This window comes from Anopheles funestus, chromosome 2RL (assembly GCF_943734845.2).
Source record: "Anopheles funestus chromosome 2RL, idAnoFuneDA-416_04, whole genome shotgun sequence".
NCBI classification, from domain to species: domain Eukaryota; kingdom Metazoa; phylum Arthropoda; class Insecta; order Diptera; family Culicidae; genus Anopheles; species Anopheles funestus.
The window spans coordinates 68,136,002-68,155,537 of record NC_064598.1 but is presented as its reverse complement, the minus strand read 5'-3'; the positions used below and the strand labels follow the sequence as shown (position 1 = coordinate 68,155,537).

At 39.2% G+C, this 19,536-nt stretch overlaps 2 protein-coding genes across 3 annotated transcripts in view; both read right to left on the bottom strand.

The window, feature by feature from the left end:
• LOC125761992 (inositol-pentakisphosphate 2-kinase) overlaps window positions 1-19,536 on the bottom strand; it is a 101,606-nt gene that overhangs the window by 37,184 nt on the left and 44,886 nt on the right. For both annotated transcript variants that reach the window (XM_049423636.1, XM_049423637.1), the window contains exon 2: window positions 18,277-18,335. The gene's annotated coding sequence lies outside the window, so the exon portion shown is untranslated. The remainder of the gene's footprint in view (window positions 1-18,276; window positions 18,336-19,536) is intronic.
• LOC125762000 (odorant receptor Or1-like) lies at window positions 6,859-17,652 on the bottom strand. The gene is made up of 8 exons (XM_049423653.1): window positions 12,731-17,652; window positions 12,442-12,667; window positions 12,207-12,355; window positions 11,847-12,144; window positions 11,646-11,785; window positions 11,374-11,578; window positions 11,214-11,302; window positions 6,859-11,152 (listed from the first exon to the last, which is right to left on the bottom strand). The coding sequence occupies exons 1-8, from the start codon at window positions 12,757-12,759 to the stop codon at window positions 11,011-11,013; spliced, it is 1,278 nt and encodes a 425-aa protein (XP_049279610.1). The 5' UTR covers window positions 12,760-17,652; the 3' UTR covers window positions 6,859-11,010.

The window sequence follows — 19,536 nt, the reverse complement described above, 5'->3', positions numbered from 1 at the left end:
ACTTACAGAGAATTTTCATAAACGGATACTTAATAAAAAAAAACCCCAACTGATCTTGGACACTCTCAGTATATTGCCACTTGTAGGGTAAATGTCATAACGATTTAAGGGCACACATCATCATTACATTGATCATGCATCGTATATGGCAACAGACCACTGAGTCTGTTTTTATTTTATAAATAGGTCAAAAAAATGCGGTGGCCTTTGGACAAAGGTACTTAGTCTATGTAGAAAATAAAGTTGATCTCCTGCAACGATCACATGCTATCGTGTTTTGATGTTCTATTCAATACACCGAAGGTCGTGGATCAAATCTCTACTGAACAGCGAACTTTTGGAACCAATGACTGGCGCACGATCCTAAGTAGTACATATTACTCTAGTACAAAAGGGCCAACTATGGTAAGTGATCGGGAGCAGCGAGGCCAGAAGAATGCTATTTTTTATTTATTCACTCAATTATTTATTTGGATACAACTCGTAGATACAACTTTTTTGGTAATTTCGAAAGCGATTTGTTTTCGAGGTTTAATATTTGTACATCCTATTATTAAAATTGATTGAAAATGGTCACTTAGTAAATAATGATCTGTAATTTAAGTTTGTAAATTTCGTTTTTGAACATGTTTCTTTTTGATATTTATATGTGCTATCGAGGACATTCCGGAGGGGTATTTTGTAAACGGCGCAGGTTCTATAGGACAGGACCGGCTATCAAATCTCATCCGGTACGTGTTCCCCCGTAGCAAGGACTGACTATCCGGCAACGTAGTAAAACAAGTCTAGTAACCCAAAGAATGGCCAGCGATACCATAGACGTCGTTAAGCTAAAAAGAAATAAAGTTTCACAAAATACTTAAAACTTCTATTTTTATGATGGGACAGCCGGATAAAAGGTACACGGATAATCGGCGCTCCACCGTGTTATTGTAATTAGACGTAATTATGCTGATATCTATTATCCTAGCATTTTTATAATATACATCCTATACACACCAATAAAATTTTGTGTTACAAGTATATCAGTAATATATGAATATCATTAGTGTTTGAATTGAACTAATTGAAAATTTATTTAAATATAACGAATAAAACAAAACAGCTAAATCGGTGATTTTATTATCCCTCAACACTTTACCATTCCTGATACAAACCTATTCATTACGTTTCGAGTACACTGTCCGTTAATTAACACCTATCGACTCCATAAACTAACGACAAATCATAGCCTTTGATGCATTACGGTGCGAACTGGTTTGGTTTTGTGTGATCGCGGGAACATATTGACCATGTATCAATTGTTCTCGTGCTACTGAGCTCACCGATTGCAAAACAATTAAATGAAATTATTCCATCGTCGCTCAACAACGAGACCAGATTAGCTCCATGCTACCATACCGTGTCATTCCTCGGTTGCGTCAAAGAGGACCGAATTTAATCGGCCATGATCAGATAATCATCTGATAATCGCTGAACAAGATGTGCGCCGTATGAGTTGTATAATTTTTGTTACTTACAGCTTCCATAGGGTAACCTCTATTTGCCGTTTTGGAACTGTAAGTTAAGCATGAATTAACTGTCGTAATGTTTATTCCGTTAAAAAAATATACCACCGGAATGTGAGAAAGGATGCTTTGTGTACACAGAAGTATTATCAACAGCATCTTTCGGCCAAGTAAACACCAAAAGTTTCCAACTCCCCAATAACTTCACCACGACTAACGCGATTAACGATGACCTTATGCAATACGAACAGGACCAGAGATCGAAAGAAGTAAATACTAAACATCACCTCTTTAAAAGGGCATTTCGTTAATCTCTTCATCAGAGTGCCACGTAAAGCAGTGTTCACCACACCCCGGGGGCGAAAGCGCACTGCTTATTGCTTATTATTTGATTGAGTGGACTTTTCGTTTTAACGCTTCATCAAGCGACACAAACTGACAACTGTGCGGTTTTGCAAGCAATTCGACCCGTTCCCGTCTTCTAACTGCGCATTAAAAAGATGGTCGCGGTGTTTCGCGATACAAAATTGTTTTAAATTACCAACCGGTGTCATTTCGTTTACGGCTTCACAAATACTTCACAAAACGTGCCGGGACTGGCTAGCGATAGACCGGAAACTCACGCGTCACCTAATTACGCCCAAAGCGTAGCGGCGTATGTGTTTTTAGTTGCAAACTGTATGAACGGCCGTAATCTAACGTGGCACCCGATGATGGAGGTTTGGATCGCAGTAGAAAAGCGTAAAAACCCTCGCCGCTACTGTAAAAAATCCCACATTTTTGTCTAAAACCTTTTCCCAAAGCGACACAGGCGCTATCACAACGAACGACACACGGAAGAAGATTAAATTTCAACACCTGGGTTAAACCTGAATTTAGCAAATGGTAGCTCGACCCGAACTAGTGCAAAAACGGAATAAAATTATTTACGTTAATTTAATTGTCGGGCGTTATACCCATCCAATACAAAGAAATGAATTGATGATCAATAAACTGTTTCTTATCACTGAAGTGCAACTGGCACAGAAATTCAACAGTGATTGAATGTAAAACAAAAAAACCAACTCACCATCTGGTTAAGACGAATGTTTACTGAATGGAAACTCGGTTATCTTATTGGCAGACATGCATATTTCTTAATCAATCAACGAAACCAAACCCATTCAAACACAGTTTCACCGAGGCAAAGTATACAAAGCAATAAAAACAAAGAGGGAAAAGATTACAATTCAAAATAAATGTATGTCAAATACGGTGTCATACGATATGGCCGCAAAATTGATAACGATACCGAAATAAGGAAAAGCTGTCACACTTGATTCAACTTACTAGAAATGTATCGAACATTCTGTATCCATCTTCCGAACCCGATAAGGTGATTTTCATATTAAAAATAAAATAAAGATTAGCAACGGTTTTTTATCCTCCGATCCTGAATCGTACTAACTGCATTTATCTACGATGGTTTACTAAAATCAATAAAAGAAAGTTAAATCGGAAGGGCGATTTCACCCATTGCAATACTTTGGACTTATTGCAGGCAGTAGTAATATGTGCATGATGCAAGAAATATTCACCAGATCTTCCTGCCCTACACTGATTGACTGGTGAAGGGGGTCATGCTAGCTGTAGTGTCAATCCACAGTGACATTCTTCTCCATTCGTAGTGACAGTGATTCAAGCTGCACCGACCGAGACACCGGCCGGGAGAATAAACAACCACCGAGAGTACCGTCAGCCAACCTAATTACACTCCCGTAAGTACGGTAAAAATCGGTACTAACGAACCGTTGAGGGGTTTGCCACCCCGAGAGTCAACCGGTAGTAGTAGTAGTACACACTGGCAACTTTGATCCAGTCAAGGCATCGCTAGGTGAATCGATTCTGTGTCTCTCCATCCGCTTGGCAGACGATGATTCCCCACAATCGGCAGGGTGAAAGAGCCACGGTCACAGGAGAGTGGAGCATTCGAACGAGACCTAAAAAACAAAAAAAAAGAGTAACACAGAACACCAACCAAAGCTTGCCAGCCAGACTGGCAAGTTCCGTTCACCAGAAGAACAGTTAAAACAAGCCTACCAGTTCTTGTGTTCACGCGCGAACCAAGACACGCGCGACGGGACCTAGCACAATTACCTACCCCGCTTCCGGACACTTTGCGCCTATTTCGCCTAGCAGCGAAATGTCAAACAATGGACCGAAAGCAGTCAAAGAGTGCTGCTCCCATTAGGGGTGTTCGCGATGCAGTTGAAGAAAATGGTTGACTACTATTCCGACCTCCCCCTCCGGTCTCTGACTGTGTGTGTGTGAAGCGCACGTTTTGTTCACTGACTGGTTTTGTTTCTCCACGCCATGGCAATCAACGCGTCAAAGCGAGGTCTCTTGCGAAAATAAAAACAACGACCGGAGTTGCGGCCGGATCGCCTTGGACCATTTCGCGACGAAAAGGTTCAACCGGATGGCTCGCCCTCAAACATGGGTACCTAGCAGAACACGCCAGCGGAGGTCCACCAAAATGGTTTAAAGCCGTTTAACTCTTCGGATGCTTTAGGAGCAACGGTGCCTTTCGATAAGCATTCATAATTACCTGCACTAAAAAGGATTGTCTCCACTAAATTGGTCTGTATAATCGGTGTGCTTAATAGGAACTAAAAATGCGCTGTACTCAACCAAAGATTTATTATTTAATTTTATGTTGTGCAAAGCGCTGTCAATATGAATTGCAAATTATATTCTAATGTCTTACGCTTCTAAGCTCCATAACTCACGCAGAATAAATAGCACTGACGGTAAGGCACCAATCAGCAACACGCATGACATGGGTTCAAATCTCAACTATTCTGTGTGTAATAACATCTCCATACTCTTGGTCTACGACCTGTACATTTTACTGAAGTTAATATAGGAGTCACTTTTAGGTTCTGAACAACAGTAATTTATACATTTTTCTGTTTATATCATTTACAATATTTCTTATTCGTTTATCAACATCAGTTAAAATTTAAATCATACCACAGATGAGTAGTAATTCAGGTAAAAAGGCTGCTAAATGATTAACTGTCGAGAAATATATTGGTTTTTTGATCGTCGATTCGTCGAACAGAGAACGTTTGAGTAACGATCAAGTGCTCAACATAGCAAAATCCTGTATGAATTCGTTTTCGTGACCAATAAATTGTACTTTTGCATTCCAAAGCAACTCTCCGTGTTGTTGTAGAGTTCTCAGCACAAGCGTACAAGCAAAAGCAGATCTGCTCTGTTCTGTATACCGATCGAAACGGAGCACTCTTGCCTGAGTCCTGAACAAAAAACCGTGAAAGCAATGTTCGTTTTGAACCCAAACGAACAGAAAAGAAACCAACCCAACAAACGCTGTATGCAGTTGCATCAAGCTCTAATCTACTGCTGCTGATCGATACACACCCGGGCGATACACAAGCGCAGAGCAAAAGATAGCGACAGCAAGGAAACCTCAATTTCACCTAGAGATTTCGATCGAAATATGTAACTGGGTCTCTTGGAACGACTAGCATAACTTCGTTTCCAACCATTCGATATACACACCACCGTGCTCGACACAAATGCCTTTACGAATCTGGCCGATCGAATCTTGGAGTGCGGGGATGAAACGCTTAAGGAACATTATTCCTGCTGCGCGTGGTCTGTCACTGGCTTGGATTCCGGTACACTCCTACAAACGATTGCGGCTCCCCGATCAGAGAGAGTCGTTCTCGTTGCGGCTAGCAAAGCAAACCAAACAAGAAAGACGTCCAGCGATCATCTTTTGCAGCTGTAAAGGTTATCGTGTGGTATTGATGCTCGAAACCTCAGCAAAACATCACATTCTCCCTTGCATAAAGGGCTCCAGCGTAAAGACCGCCACCAACTGAAGCGATTTTGTTTTATAAATTTATTTTCTTTTCTAGGCCAGCAAAAACGGGTCCCCCCATTTTTCCCTTGGCGTTTTCTCCGCAGCGATCGGCAGCATCAGCACGAAACCGCAACAGTGAACCAATGTGGCTCGGGGCACCATCGTTCCCGGGGTTTTCATTTGCTGATGCACCGATCGGTCACAGTGAGGTCTCCCGATCAGCGTCGTTTGCGTCCTGTTCGATCGAGCGCACCAGGCAGAAACAAAGAAGGCAACCATTATCGCGCGTATATATTGGTGGGCGAAGGAAGGTTTAAGCGTTCGGTTTCACGTCTGCCAAAGGTAAAAAGTGACAGATGGTCGAGCTGGAAAGGCTCACGCAGAGGGCTATCAAGCAAAACAAAAAAAAATGAAACCCGGGCCCTTGAAACATAAATACAGTGTTGTGCATTGGGCTCTTATGTGCGGGGGAGCTGTGTGGGCTGGTTCGTGGTGCTGCTGCTTATGCTAGCATTTTATGCTGAAAAGAAAAACCCCTTTTATGTGAAGAACCATTCCCAAGATTGCCGGGTGTGTACATTAAATGTGAGCTGATGCTCACATTCCCTTTTCTGCCCGGTTTCGAAGCACATATACATGACGAATGGACGCCATTCTCGCACGGTGCTATAGCAACTCTCGGTCGGTTGGTGTCGTTGGTGGTTGGTATGGTTTTAAAAACTTTCGTAGAACCATTCGAAACTCTACACCATTTGCCATCGTTGTCGGCGTCGTCTTGATTCGTTAGCGTGTCCTCGATTGTACGCATCGCTTTCGTTTGGCCTTTTTTGACCTAAAGTTGCCTCTTCAATCACTGCTACGGCATCACATTCAGTTGGACTAGGAACTAACAGGGAATAAAACAAAACAAAACAACAACAAAATCAAGTGGAACGAAAGACAGAGTAAAACTTCAAACCTGAACCAAAAAATGCACCGTTGCTCTGTGTTGGGTCGAGCATTAAATTATATGCACCGTACACCATCCGTTCGGGAATAAATAAAGAAGAAAAAAAAACGCATAAACACACTGTCTGGTGTGGGTTGGTTTCCTTCTTTTCTGGTTTTATTCTATATCGTTTCCTCCGACCATCCAGCATCACGGTTTGTGCACTTTTTCGAAAGGGCTCCACACACAAATGCGTAAATTAATAACATACGCATGTAGCAGGAGCACTATCTCAAGAGCCGGTTGGTTCGGTAGCATTACGATAGATGATCATGATGTGTGCTCGGCTAGTGAAGGTGCACCATTGTAGAGCCTCTCGAAATGCATTACCCTTCTCCAGTCACTTAACCAGTCATGACCTAGAGCAAATGTCTGTTCCAAGTAAATATTGGTAGAAATGAGCCTGCACTCGGAAAGGAGGACACAGTTTTGGAATTGGTAGCGTTATGTAAAGTAAACAGCATAGTTTGTTCAACATAAGCCTGGTAAGGAATGTCAAATTTAGAATTTTAAATATAAGCTTCGAAATTGATATCGTGGAAAGAATGCATGATACGATGGGTGTACGATACGATGGGAAAACTATTTTCCCGGTTTTCTATACTAGTAAGCAAGAATAAAACCAAAAAGCAAATGGGTTATTCCAAATATTCCACTAAATTATTGATTCGACATTGTTTTACATATTATATCTTACTAAAAATAAAAGATGACATTATAAAATCATTTATACTCTATTGCAATTACTTCTTTTTGGGGTTTCAGACCTTACGAAACACAAATAAGTTAGCCAAAATCTTGTATGTTAACAAATTTATCATTAGTTATATTATACATTATTCCATAGGTAATAAAACTATTAAAATGAATTCTTTAGTACGAATAACTAGTTTAAAAAAATATTTAAAAAAAACTTTATTTTTATGTAGTTGAATATGCACAATAAATCGTTTATGAGTCATAAGGTACGAGATACGACATATTATTTATTTTCTAATTATCTTTATTTTTTTGTGGTTATTAATCATTATTTGCGACAAAATCACCATGGTTTTTGTGAAGATGCATTATACTAAAAAGAGCTAATAAAACTAGTTTGAAATTTAGTTACTGATGTAAGGCTCAGTTTCAGCTTGTTTGAATTGTCAAAAGGAATTTACAAAAAGCTGTCTTAATACGTCTCTCGCGTTTGTAACGCTCAAATTCTTCGTAATTAATTAATGAATATGTTTTGCTTAAGGACACAGTTCGTTAAATATTTAATAGAAGACTGTCCAACGAATAGATTTCTTTTTTTTTAAATATGTCCTTAAAACTAAATGAGCTACCACAAAAAACAAGATCGATAACTCAAGCTTACCATATGCCCACTGTAAATGCAATTACTTCTCTTCCCCGTGGTAAATGTGCGTGTAACTGTGCAGTTGGATGCAGCCGATTAAAATCTTCTAGTTCGACATAAGAACTAAAAAAAGTGCATCTCATTACACACACACACACATACATCAATACCCACACCAATACAAAGCGAAATGGAAAAGTAGCAGCAGCTGCAAAGGAAACGATTACATTTTCCGGTTCTCCTTTATTTATGTTTGCTTCCTTTTGCTTGTTCTTCGGTTGTACGGTTGATCAACTGACTGGTTGTTCCACTGCAACATTCACAACATGGCGACGAGTTTTGTGGGCCGGTATCCCAGCTATGTTTTATGTATGTTATGCTCTACCATTTGAACGTATTAATGTGTCAGGTTTTTTATTTCGTTCGTTCCCCGTCACCGAAATTGCTTTGATCTTCCTGGGCATGGTGCATTCTATGTGGCTTTGCTGTCTAGTCTGTTGTTTTGTTTTTAAAATTCGTTTAATGTTTAGGGTCTGATTCTCTTCATCATATGGTTAGTTATGTTGTGTTCCTGTGTTTATATATTTTATTCCAAGCGCATCTTTAATAATTAAACTGTACCACAGCTGAGGTATATGATGGTGTTAGTAAACATATTTTTAAACATTATTTATTAGGTCGTCAAACAATATTGAAATTTATTAATTTATTATATTTTTATTAGCTGGTAATAACAACTATTGCATGTTATTTTGTTTAATTTTCAAACGCCAGCAGCATCCATTGCACAGTAAATACCCTACAAGTCGGTATCAAGTCGGTATTGAATCGCCACTATTGTGTGTTTATATCATTAAATAAAACTATTTCTGCATTCTATCCCGTCCTCTATTCCAACTGGCTGTGATCGTCCGAGGAACGTGCATATATCCCCCCTAGCGATCCGCGATTATCACTGATCGTGCGGCATAACAATGTATAGAAAAATGGCGATAAGTTCGATAAGCACATGCCGGACTAGCATGCAACTCGAGCAAATCGACTCCCGCGTACACCACCGCATCATCATACAACATGGGTCACGTTCGCGACCCGTACGTCGTTGGGACAGATTATTTACTTGTACCGCAGCCTTTTTTTTTCATTGTTCTGAGACACGACAGCAGTCAACTATTATCACGCCGTAATCGGTTGGCAATGCGGATTGATCCTGATGTGGATTTGTGGTTATATAAAACACTTGTAGACCTGTGATTGATACACATACACTTCAAAACAAAATGGTTTATTCGTCGACTATTTCTTTTTTGCTTCATACATTATAAATGTTCGATAAGTATGCACAAAAATCGGGCTTCAGTTAAGGCACGTACACCTTTCCAAACATAGCTATTTTATTTCTTTTTATTTTAATTAGACAACTTGTCTATCGAAAATTATGAAATTTAAATGTATTGTTTATGGTTGTTTAAATATCTTCAACTTTAAGAAACGGTTAGAACGTTTGTGTAATTTATGATTTTTATATCTCGTATTGAATCTTTACACTACCATTTTAAACTAATAGAGTTGGTGGAACAAGCTAACATATAAAAAAAACTTTAAAAAAGCTTTGTTTAGTACAAAAAAACTTAGATAAGCAGAAAATTATTAATGTTTGTAAATTGTTGTAACCAACTAAAAAAAATAAAAGAAAATACTAATAAATAAAAAAATTAAATTCTCTAATTTAAATTAGAAAAGGAATAAAACATATACAAAATATCATAAATGAATAAATCATTAGTGATAAAAATTGAAACTAAAACGAAACACAGCAGTTTACAGAAGTGAAAAAAGCACAAAATTGTTTATTACAATTAAAATATACAAATACTTAACATTCCCAAAAAAACTAAATTAGAAAAAAAAAACAATGTCAAAACCCTGTAAAGCTACATTCAAACATAGTGAACTGGCTCATGAAATGCATTAGATATTATGTTATGCAATCTGTGTTGCTTTCTCCACTCACATTCACGACTTGTTGCCGTTTTATATATCCTCATCACAGGCTGTGTAAAGCTGCGGTAAAGCTTTCCATGTCAACGGCCCTTTGGAAAGCTGACCGCAATCGGACGGAAGGTCTGAATCCGACACCCACTACGCGATCGGAAAGCCCTTTCGCCGCGACCGGTTCGGTTTCCGTTTCCGATTCGGTCGGCATTTGGCAATTTTTGAGAAGCTGAATAATTTCACTTTCCATGCGCGCAACAGCCATCGGGTAAATGGGATCGTCAGTCGGCGGTGCGCTTATCGACCATCTGGCGGCTACGGTGGGTGAGTGTGCAATCCAGTACCTACCGCAATCAAGTTAATTTATCGCAAACGGTCCTGTCTAACCACTCAACCAACCGTGCCCCCTCTTGCCTTGGGTTTTGTCGATTGTGGCCCTCCCTCATGTTGGCGTTATTTTCTTCTTTCGAAAAACCCACGAAAAACCAGCCACTCTTTTTCGCGATCACACGTATACACAAACATCCGATTTGGTTGGCGAATTAGGAGGCGATTGCAATTGTGGTGCAAAATTACGGACGCTCATTACCACTCTCCCACCCCAACCCCCGTTGGGGGGTGGGGGAGTGAAAACATAGGGGGTGCGGGATTGACAAACCGGGTCAGCGTCTGTGACGGTGCATGTATGAGTGTGAGCAGAGTGCTGCATGTATGCAGCTTTTCCATCCGAAGTACAAACGCTTCCCGGAGAGATAATACGCACCATGGTTGCAGTTTCTAGTTGCGCATACAATCTCTCTTTCGGGTCTGCTATTTTCCCTAATCTCACGGGCTGAGGGGACGTAATTGCAGTGTTACGAAACTGCCATGCACGAAATTTGCACCGCTAAGTAAATGTATTCAAATGAGTAGATGTCCATTTAGCAATGGCGCAACAGACTCGGTACGTTTTAAGTTTAATCGATATTTAGACCTCCCTATGGTATTGAGAAGAGTTTGAATACCTACATTTTCACCTTTTACAACCTACACATGGTCAAACGACATTTTTTAATAAGAAACAGAACTCATCAATTTTGCTTCGGCGTGCGATCACAAGCAGCAAGGTGCTAATATTATTTATTTGGAATATGTTTTCCAGTCAAGCATTCTACTTACTACATTTCTTTTTCTCAAACTACATGCAATAAGCGCAAAGTGTATTAGGTTTTTGTAATCTCGTAATTGGAATGCCATTAGCGCAGCTCATCCAATCGTATCTAATCCGTCATCGATCGTAGAACGGCCAGATATGAGTAGGATGTTTTTAAAATCTAAAACAGAAACAAATAATCAAACAAATATTAAACATAATGTCACCATCAATACTGCTTACCGTCACGAAGGTTGCCATACTAAGTTCGATTGTAAAAACCTTTTTTGCACTACACTGTATTCCTTTTGCGGTTCTAAAACGATTGAAAATTAATTAATAAATCAGCAAAATAAAAGAAAATTAAAAATTATTACAATTGTTGGAAAGCTATCAGCAGCTTTCTTGTTTTGATGTCCATATCCGGGTAGTTCATAAATCCAGTCGCTTGGTGTACCTTTTTAGACTTTAAATTTATTTATTTATTTATTTTTTGATAATTCTGTGAGTCTCATGCTAGTAAGAAATTGTCCTTACCATATAGTTAATTTCATTTCCAAAGTAACAATATTGCACGACCTGTATGATAATGCATATTAAGTAACATAGCGCCTTTATGGTATCTGCCGTTGTGGATACGTCTGTTAGCAGACGGAACTCAGTAATACATAGGATCAGTACGGAGCAACATAGTTGGGCCAGCATTGGTCCACTGAACAATTTTAGTACGTCTCGAAGCAACCTTGCATCAAAGAAAATTGCTAATTGTTGATATATTATTATGTTTCGCGTTTAATTAATCTACCCACCCAGTGACTTCCTGATGAAAGACGATACATTGAAGGAGTTCGTTGAAAATTTCATCATTAGAATGTTTTTCTTTAGTTACCGTTTGCACGATCATGACGCTTTTATTATCGATCTGTTCCTTTACTTTTCGATGCCCTACCTGAATGAAAAGAATAAACTTATTCAAACAGAAGTTTCACGCATTAGCTTCATTGTATCACCTTCATGAGCTGTATCTGCAATCGATGGAGGTGAGCATTCGTTAGGGCAAGCAGTGCTATTACCAGCGAATCCCACGCGATGTTAAACGAAGAATTGAAAAGCAGGGCAAAGTATTGATAGGCGATCATCATTAAAAACAGAAAGTACGGTGAGGTTTCATCTACAAAGGGCCACGCTGGTACTAACATGATAGTGTAGACGCAAGATAGTACGAACCACTTTGTAACCAAAGCATCGGAGAAGATAAAGTACAGAATCCAGCAAATGGTTGTCTTTCTACGCGCCCGTTTCAGTGGTCTATGAAATTCAGTTTAACTTTTTTGTTTAATTATTTTAAAAACAAAATAGCTTACACTTACACAAGTTCTTCGCCACTTCTAGGCAGATATAGCTCGCCCTCCAACCTACGGACAAGCGTTTGTATTTTGGACACATTTTTGTAGAAGAATTCCATCTTTAGTATCAACACCAGTTGGGTCAGGAGTACAAACATTCCGCCAAAAAGTTCCTGCCAAAAATTTTCACATCCCGAGTTCAATCGGTCCCGGAACGTCACTAATGAAACAAATTTTTGAGAAAATATCACTCGCTTACCTCACGAGTAGTCACGGTGAAGTTGTAAACGATCTGCGATGCGGTGCCGAGATAGATAAAGAAGATACGGAATAGAATACCCTTTAAACGATACCACCAGAGAGCATTCTTTTCCATGTTCACATCAGGCCAGGCGCAGAAGATCCCAAAGATGAAAAAAATCATACGCAGCGAAGGAAGCAGCTTTTTGAGCTTTTCTTCCCGCGTGATGAAGATTTTGTCCACTCTGCAAAAAATGGGTTTACCATTGCAATTGAACTACTTCTTTTACTTTATAATTTGCACTTACTTCGTCTTCCAAAAGAGAAACTTTGCCATGTCGATACACGTGAGAAGTGCAACGGAAAATGTCCTCAAAGAACTAACACTCAGTTCAATCGGTGCATCGATCCGTTTGATCTATTGGTCACCTAATTTACACTGAATACTTTATAATGCGATATTGAACTTAGCTGCACAAGGTGTAGCTAACCCGTGACGATTATGTTGAATATTTCATGGTAATATTTAATTCAATTGATGTAAATTTCAATATTTTTTTTTGTATCACTTGACCATCCAACCCCATTTGATTTCCATGATTTCTTGTCATATATCTCACTAACTACTCACTAGAAGCGCTGTAGATCAATAAGCTTTTATGACCACGTCATTAAATTAAATGGTTTTTTGGTCGTTTAACATGTTCTGAAGTTTTTGCTCATTAGCTACAAAATACTTGTTATATCCATGTTAAGCATTATTGTGCCTGGAATAAATATGTTGATATTGAGCTGGATAGACGAGAAATGATCGATTTTTTACCTTTCAATAAAAATTAAATTTTTCCAATATTGTCGAATGTGTAGACTTAAAACATAAGATAAAATAAATCATATCAATTTAAGAAAAAATGTTCACGGCCTTTGTTCTTCAACAAAGAAGAACATGAAAAAATATTAAATATAAGAATAGAAAATTCAAATTAATTTCTATTTAAACTTAAAAACACAAGAATGTAGAAAAAATAGATGATTTTGCGCATATATTTCAAATGAAAATTATTTCTTACTACTTATAACATATTTACGATTGTTTTATCAAACCGATAATAATCTATTATTTTTTGTATTACAACAAAATTATTGATAAAACGAACTTCCATCAACAAAATTCGCTATGGATCACGGAAATTTATCAATAGTTACATATTCCACTTGAAAAGAGCAAACTCACCTTTCTTTCCTCCCCAATCCGTTATCAATTCGCTCGTTGTATTTGATTGATAAGGAAATAATAAATAGTGCAGCTGTTGTTACATCGAACCCTTCAACCCACCCCCACCCCGTAATTTGTCGACAAAACAACGAAAAGAAAATGTTTGCTCAAACTCGAACCACCGATCCGGTCACTGAACTGTTTCTTTTTTTTCCTTCAGCTCAATGGTGTATACTACTCTATCTAATCTGACTGCACAGTTCTTGTACTTTCAAACTCGCTTCATAACGTTGCAACAAATCAAATCACTGTTGCAGTCACTCCTGACCGTTCCATTATAGAAACCGATGCCCAATCCGAAACATGCACTGCACGATCGTTAGACATTTCTTTGGCTTTACGGCCCCTACTCTTGCTGTCGCTAATCGCTAAAGTATCACCCAATGTCCTCAATACAATCCGTGATGGGCGATCGTAAGCACCCATCATCCTTTCTTGCCGGTGGTGATTGGTGGTGTTCAAGCCAAATCTCGAGAGAGAGAAAAAAAAAGCCAAATCGAAGCGCGAACGGCTTCCAACCTGCATGGTCCCTCAAACCGCCAACACACACCGCACCGTCGGAGAGCAGCAGCAATCCATGTCGCTCGTGCCTTTCGAATCTACGCCGGTCCATGATGATGCACAGCAGGGCCACACTACCGCGGCACGATGGCTGTTCAATGCGATCCGAAAACCAACCAAACCGGATTCGTTACGATGGCCAATCCCCACATTCACTAGCCAAACCAACGGGGTAAAGGTGCCGGGAGGATGAACTATCGGGCGGCCGCTGCAATCCTTTCGCCGAACCGAAACTGGTCCAAAATAGATTGGTTTCGTGCGGTGTGTGGTTTAAACCTTTCGTTCGGATTTTCACCCTCGTTTCATCGGCGGCCGCAATCCGCTGGCGATCTGTCTGGTCGCCGGTGCGCCAGTCACGACGAACCGCTGGAAAAGGTGAAACGGTGGTCGAGATGTCGTCGCGTTGCAAGTCGCGGTCAAAGCCCGCAGGGTAAGGCAACAACAAAAAAAGGTGTGAACTCTTTTCAAACGTTTATTGGCAACGTGCCACCGTATAAGTTGGCAAACCGTGGTTTCCCCTCTACTTATCGCGCGACCAATGCAAAAAGGAAATTTTTGATCACTTTAACGGTTTAACGGATTATTTCAAGCATTATAGCGACTACTTTTATGTATTCTTTTTATTACAATCATTTAGGTAAAATAATGTTTCTAAAAGCATCTGAAGATATCATTTTCTTTGCTGTACAGTGCGTCACATATCACCCTGGATTCGAAGTTCAAACACATCAAACAATAGCTCATTTTTGCTGCATCGTCGTCCATGAAAGTATCGATTAGAAGCGCGAAGGGATCCGCCACATCAAGCTCTTCCCATACCATGGCCGTATAATGACTTTACGATTCGCCGTTGACCGTGATTTGGCATCGTGGGCCTCTTTCACCCGTCGTCTTCGAGCATAAGTCTCCCTGTCTTTCTCTCTTCCACACCTGGACGGGATGGAAATGACCTCCTACCAATTCGATGAAATTATTCGGTACCGAAATCGTGACGGACGCCCATGGTTCATTGCTCTAAATGACGGTGAAGTACACCGTTTGACTCGATATGCTTTTAATACCTCATATACAATGCGACGTGACGAGACCCAGCAGTTAGAAAACAATAGACTATTGGAGGAACATTACCAAAAAGGGCAAACTATCAGCCCTTCTCGTTCGGAGCGATTAAATTGATAAGCGTAAATGTTGGGGCGGAATATTAATCGAAAACAGTTGCCTTTATTTTAGTATCGAAATAAGACAAAAATTGTAGTGCGATTGAAATTACAAGATGCAAAGATGTAAATTGAAAATTCTTCAAATAAAGATCGTTATCAGCCAAAAAACACACACACAGCATAGGTTCGAACTAGTGGTCGGTCATACGATTCATTGCATGGCTCGACCAAGAGTCGGATGCAGCAGAATCGGAATCGACTCTGACTCTCTGCAGCAACGGGTTGAAGTCGCTTATGGTAGCTTGTAGTGATGGGAAAATTGGACAAAATTGGAAAGGAACGGAGCTGGATTGTTTTTCAAAAAGAACGGAACGGAACTGGTATGTTAATTGTCCTAATGGAAAATGAAAATGAATCGATTAAATGGGGAGGGGGGTGCTCTCGTGATGTGGTTTTTTAATTAGAACGGAAATGTAATGCAAAAGTGGGAGTAGGGGGAAATGTACAACTATTCCATGCTAGTTCAACGGGTCGCACTCTCTTATGACATTTTGCACCTACCGGAATCGTTACACCTACTGAACCTACTGAATCTACTTTGACCCGAGACCGACCCGAACTCTCTGCACCAACGGGCCGGAGTCGCTTATGGCAGCTTGAACGTACCGGAATCGTTGCACCTACTGAACCTACTGAACCCATTTCGACTCCAGTCCGACCCGAACTCGCTGCACCGAATGCTAGGAGTCGCTTATGGTAGCTTGCACCTACCGAACCGGTTCGGGTCGCTTATGGATGGTTCCGATCCGGTAAGTTTGGGTCGACCCGCCCATCACTAATTCGATTACAATTTCCACAAATGTTAAAGGAAACTATTTTTCAAACATTGTTTAAATTTTTTTAGTACTTTAGCAAACCAAATGTTTAATAAAAATATTGTTCTGTTTTGCAGCCAAGAATCCACAGGAAAACTATCACTAAAATTTCACAGAACGAATAAAATAAGTTAAATCCTAAAATTTTATAAAAATAAACAAAAAGAATGTTTTATTCAATACTTTTTTATTTGTTTACCAGCCATTCTTTAATATAAATATTATTTTTGGGGCTATTTTGGTCTACTAAGTGGCCCCGAACCATTGAAAATCCATTCAAATAGTTGGATAGTAATAGCTCGCATATTCAGTACCTACTTTGCCTAATTGTGTATGAAAAGTTTGTTTGAGTGCGATATCTATGCCACAAACAACCCCCACCCCCAAAATAAACATGTGAGAGGTGAAAGGCAAATGGAGGCAAAAATCAAAGCAAAAACAATCAAACCGCCCACACTAATCGTTCGGCCGGCCCGTTTAAAAGACGCCTCTTGAGAAATGGCAGACGGTTTCTCGCCATCCCACTCACCGAGTACACATACAACAATGGCCCTCCCCGGTACGCCACATACACAATGGGAAGGGCAGAGATGCTCCACAGCAAAACAATGGATCCCCGATTCGGGACGCGATACGGTTCAGCAGCATTCAGCGGCAACGGGGGCGCTTGCGTAAAGGATGCAAACGAGATGCAGTGAAACTCGATTTAAATACTGCTCGCCAACGATCGAGTGAGATTATGTTTCCTTTATTGTGCTAATAATGTATTGCCGTAGCCAATTGTCCGACAGCGCGCAATAGAACGATGCCCTCCCCCCTATTGTGGAACAGAAAACGCAACTAAACGACTTTCGAACTGACGTCGTTTGAGGGAGATGGGGTCATTGTGGATTGTTTCTACGTAGTAACAAACACGCGGCAAGACAGGCAAGCTAGGTGGTAATAGAAAACATTAAAAATCTTTTACCCCTTCGCTTATCATTGTGTGTCATTGATAAGACAGCAAGCGAAGCAATAGGCAGCAGGTTTGACATACAGTATCGACCAAGCGTTCCCAACAAAATGCACAGCGACACACGAAGGTGATAGCTGCACTAGCATAATACATAGCATAGTTGTGATAGGGAAAAAACCATACATACTTGCACTAAAAAATAGGAAACACGATAGTTGCGGTTTACTTTTAAAATTGTTTTTTCCTTTTGATAGGTAAACGAATCGAACAACCCGTAGGCCAACGAGAACAAACAATGAAACAATGAAGTTTTATGTATCGTCGTTTCAGCTTGATATCATGCTGGTGGCTTAAGAACACAAACAAAATTTAAAGGTTGTGGAACGAATAAATAGAGCTGAGTTTAAGAAGAAAGTTTACTTTCTTTAATAAAAAAAAATACATCCACATTAACAAATCTGGATTCGTTTCAATAGCACCAACTCTTAAAAAAAAGATGCTAATGGATAAAAAAAGAACAGGATGCTTAAAATGATACTTAAAAGCTTCCAAACATTCAATCTCACCAGCAGCATATGTAGCCTAGCATGGCATAAAATGGCTGTGCCGTCGTCTGGTGCTATCGTGGTGGTTGTGAAGCGCTCGCTCGCTTGCCAGAGCATCGGTTTGCCGTGGCTCGAGGAAATTGCTCGCTTGATTGAGGAAGTTGATTGATTTCGACGGCAGACATTGCTAGCAGCCCGGTTGTCGTGTTCTTTTTGGCTGTCGCTTTGCCGTATCTCAAATGGCATCACTTTAGGGGTACAGGATTCGTATCAGACCAGCGAGATAAAGTTAGTCAGAGCAAACACATACACAGAGAGACAAACAACAAAAAAAATAAAGCCATCGTCCCGTTATGTTACGGTCCCCAAAAAACGGTGTCTCTTTTTTTATTCGGTGGTGTGGGGATCTTTCATTTTGAGAACCATTTTGGAAACATGGTAAACGTTGTTATAGCTGTAGGAAGCCATTTATATCATATTACCTTTTGTAGCCTCAGGAATCGGCTGGATGTGATAGAAAAAGTTCACGATGTATTAATATCTGTAAAATAAAAATAAAAATTTATCAATTATAAATTAACTTAGAACAATAATTATGTGGACAAAAATAATAAGATAGTTATTATAAATTTTGAAAACACACTTTTATACGATGCTTATGAACCTTGCCCATAATCGAAATCCATTGCCGTCCAAACAAACCTTCCCCTTGAGCACTGTCAGACAAAACCGAACAAATTGAATTTGTTGAATTTTCCCGCACACATTAATTCTCCCGCTTCGTTACGTACACGTTTTATCAGCAGACACAAAACAAACATCCTCTCGATGTGCGTATCGAATCATTTCATAAAGCTAAAAATATGTTATTCCATGAGGCCCAAACTGTTAATTCGTCGAGCAGCCACCCAAAGCAATTAACATTCAGTATGACCTCGCGCATAGTTGTTTTGGAATACATACAGTTGATTAAGCTGACGAATCTGTTTACATCGTTTGGATGAATGACATTCGTTAGCGAGAGAGGACAACATTCAATCAAAAAAAAAAACAAAGAACAAGGGGGAGAGGAGCAAAAAGACAAGCTAATAGAATCAATTACCAAGTAGCATGTCCACTTTAACTATTTGTAAAAGCGTTTATAATAGGTTGTAGCGTATGGTAAATAGAATAAATACCAACTCATCAATCATTCTTTACATGAAAAAGGAAACAAATTATCAAATGAAACAAAATCAAGTAAATATTAGGTTTATAAACGGCATGGAATGTATGGTAGAAAATTTTTGGAAATGGAAATGCAAATGTTAATTTTGAGATTAAATTACAACTAAAACATGTAAAAAAATTTAAATGTGAAAAAAAAATTTTTTTTTACTTCTTAACAACGTCCGTATCAAGAAATGTAAAAAAGGAAAAGGAAAACAAATAGAAATGTAAAATTATTCTATAATATTGAAGTATAGGGGGAAAATGATAAACTGTTAAATAATATAAACCTAAGTAACAGATGTTATATGGAAATAAAGAAAAAGAAAAAAAAAGAAAAAAGAAAAACAAAACATAAAATTTAAAAAACGGAACTATAATTCAGAAACTGTACATATCATAAAAAAGAACATTTTATAACACAAGTTTAGAAAAAATAATAACTTTAAAATCTTTAAACAAAAAACAAAAGCACAAAAAATAGGAAAAACGGAAATGAAATAAGTTTCAATACAAATTAAATTATACTTTGG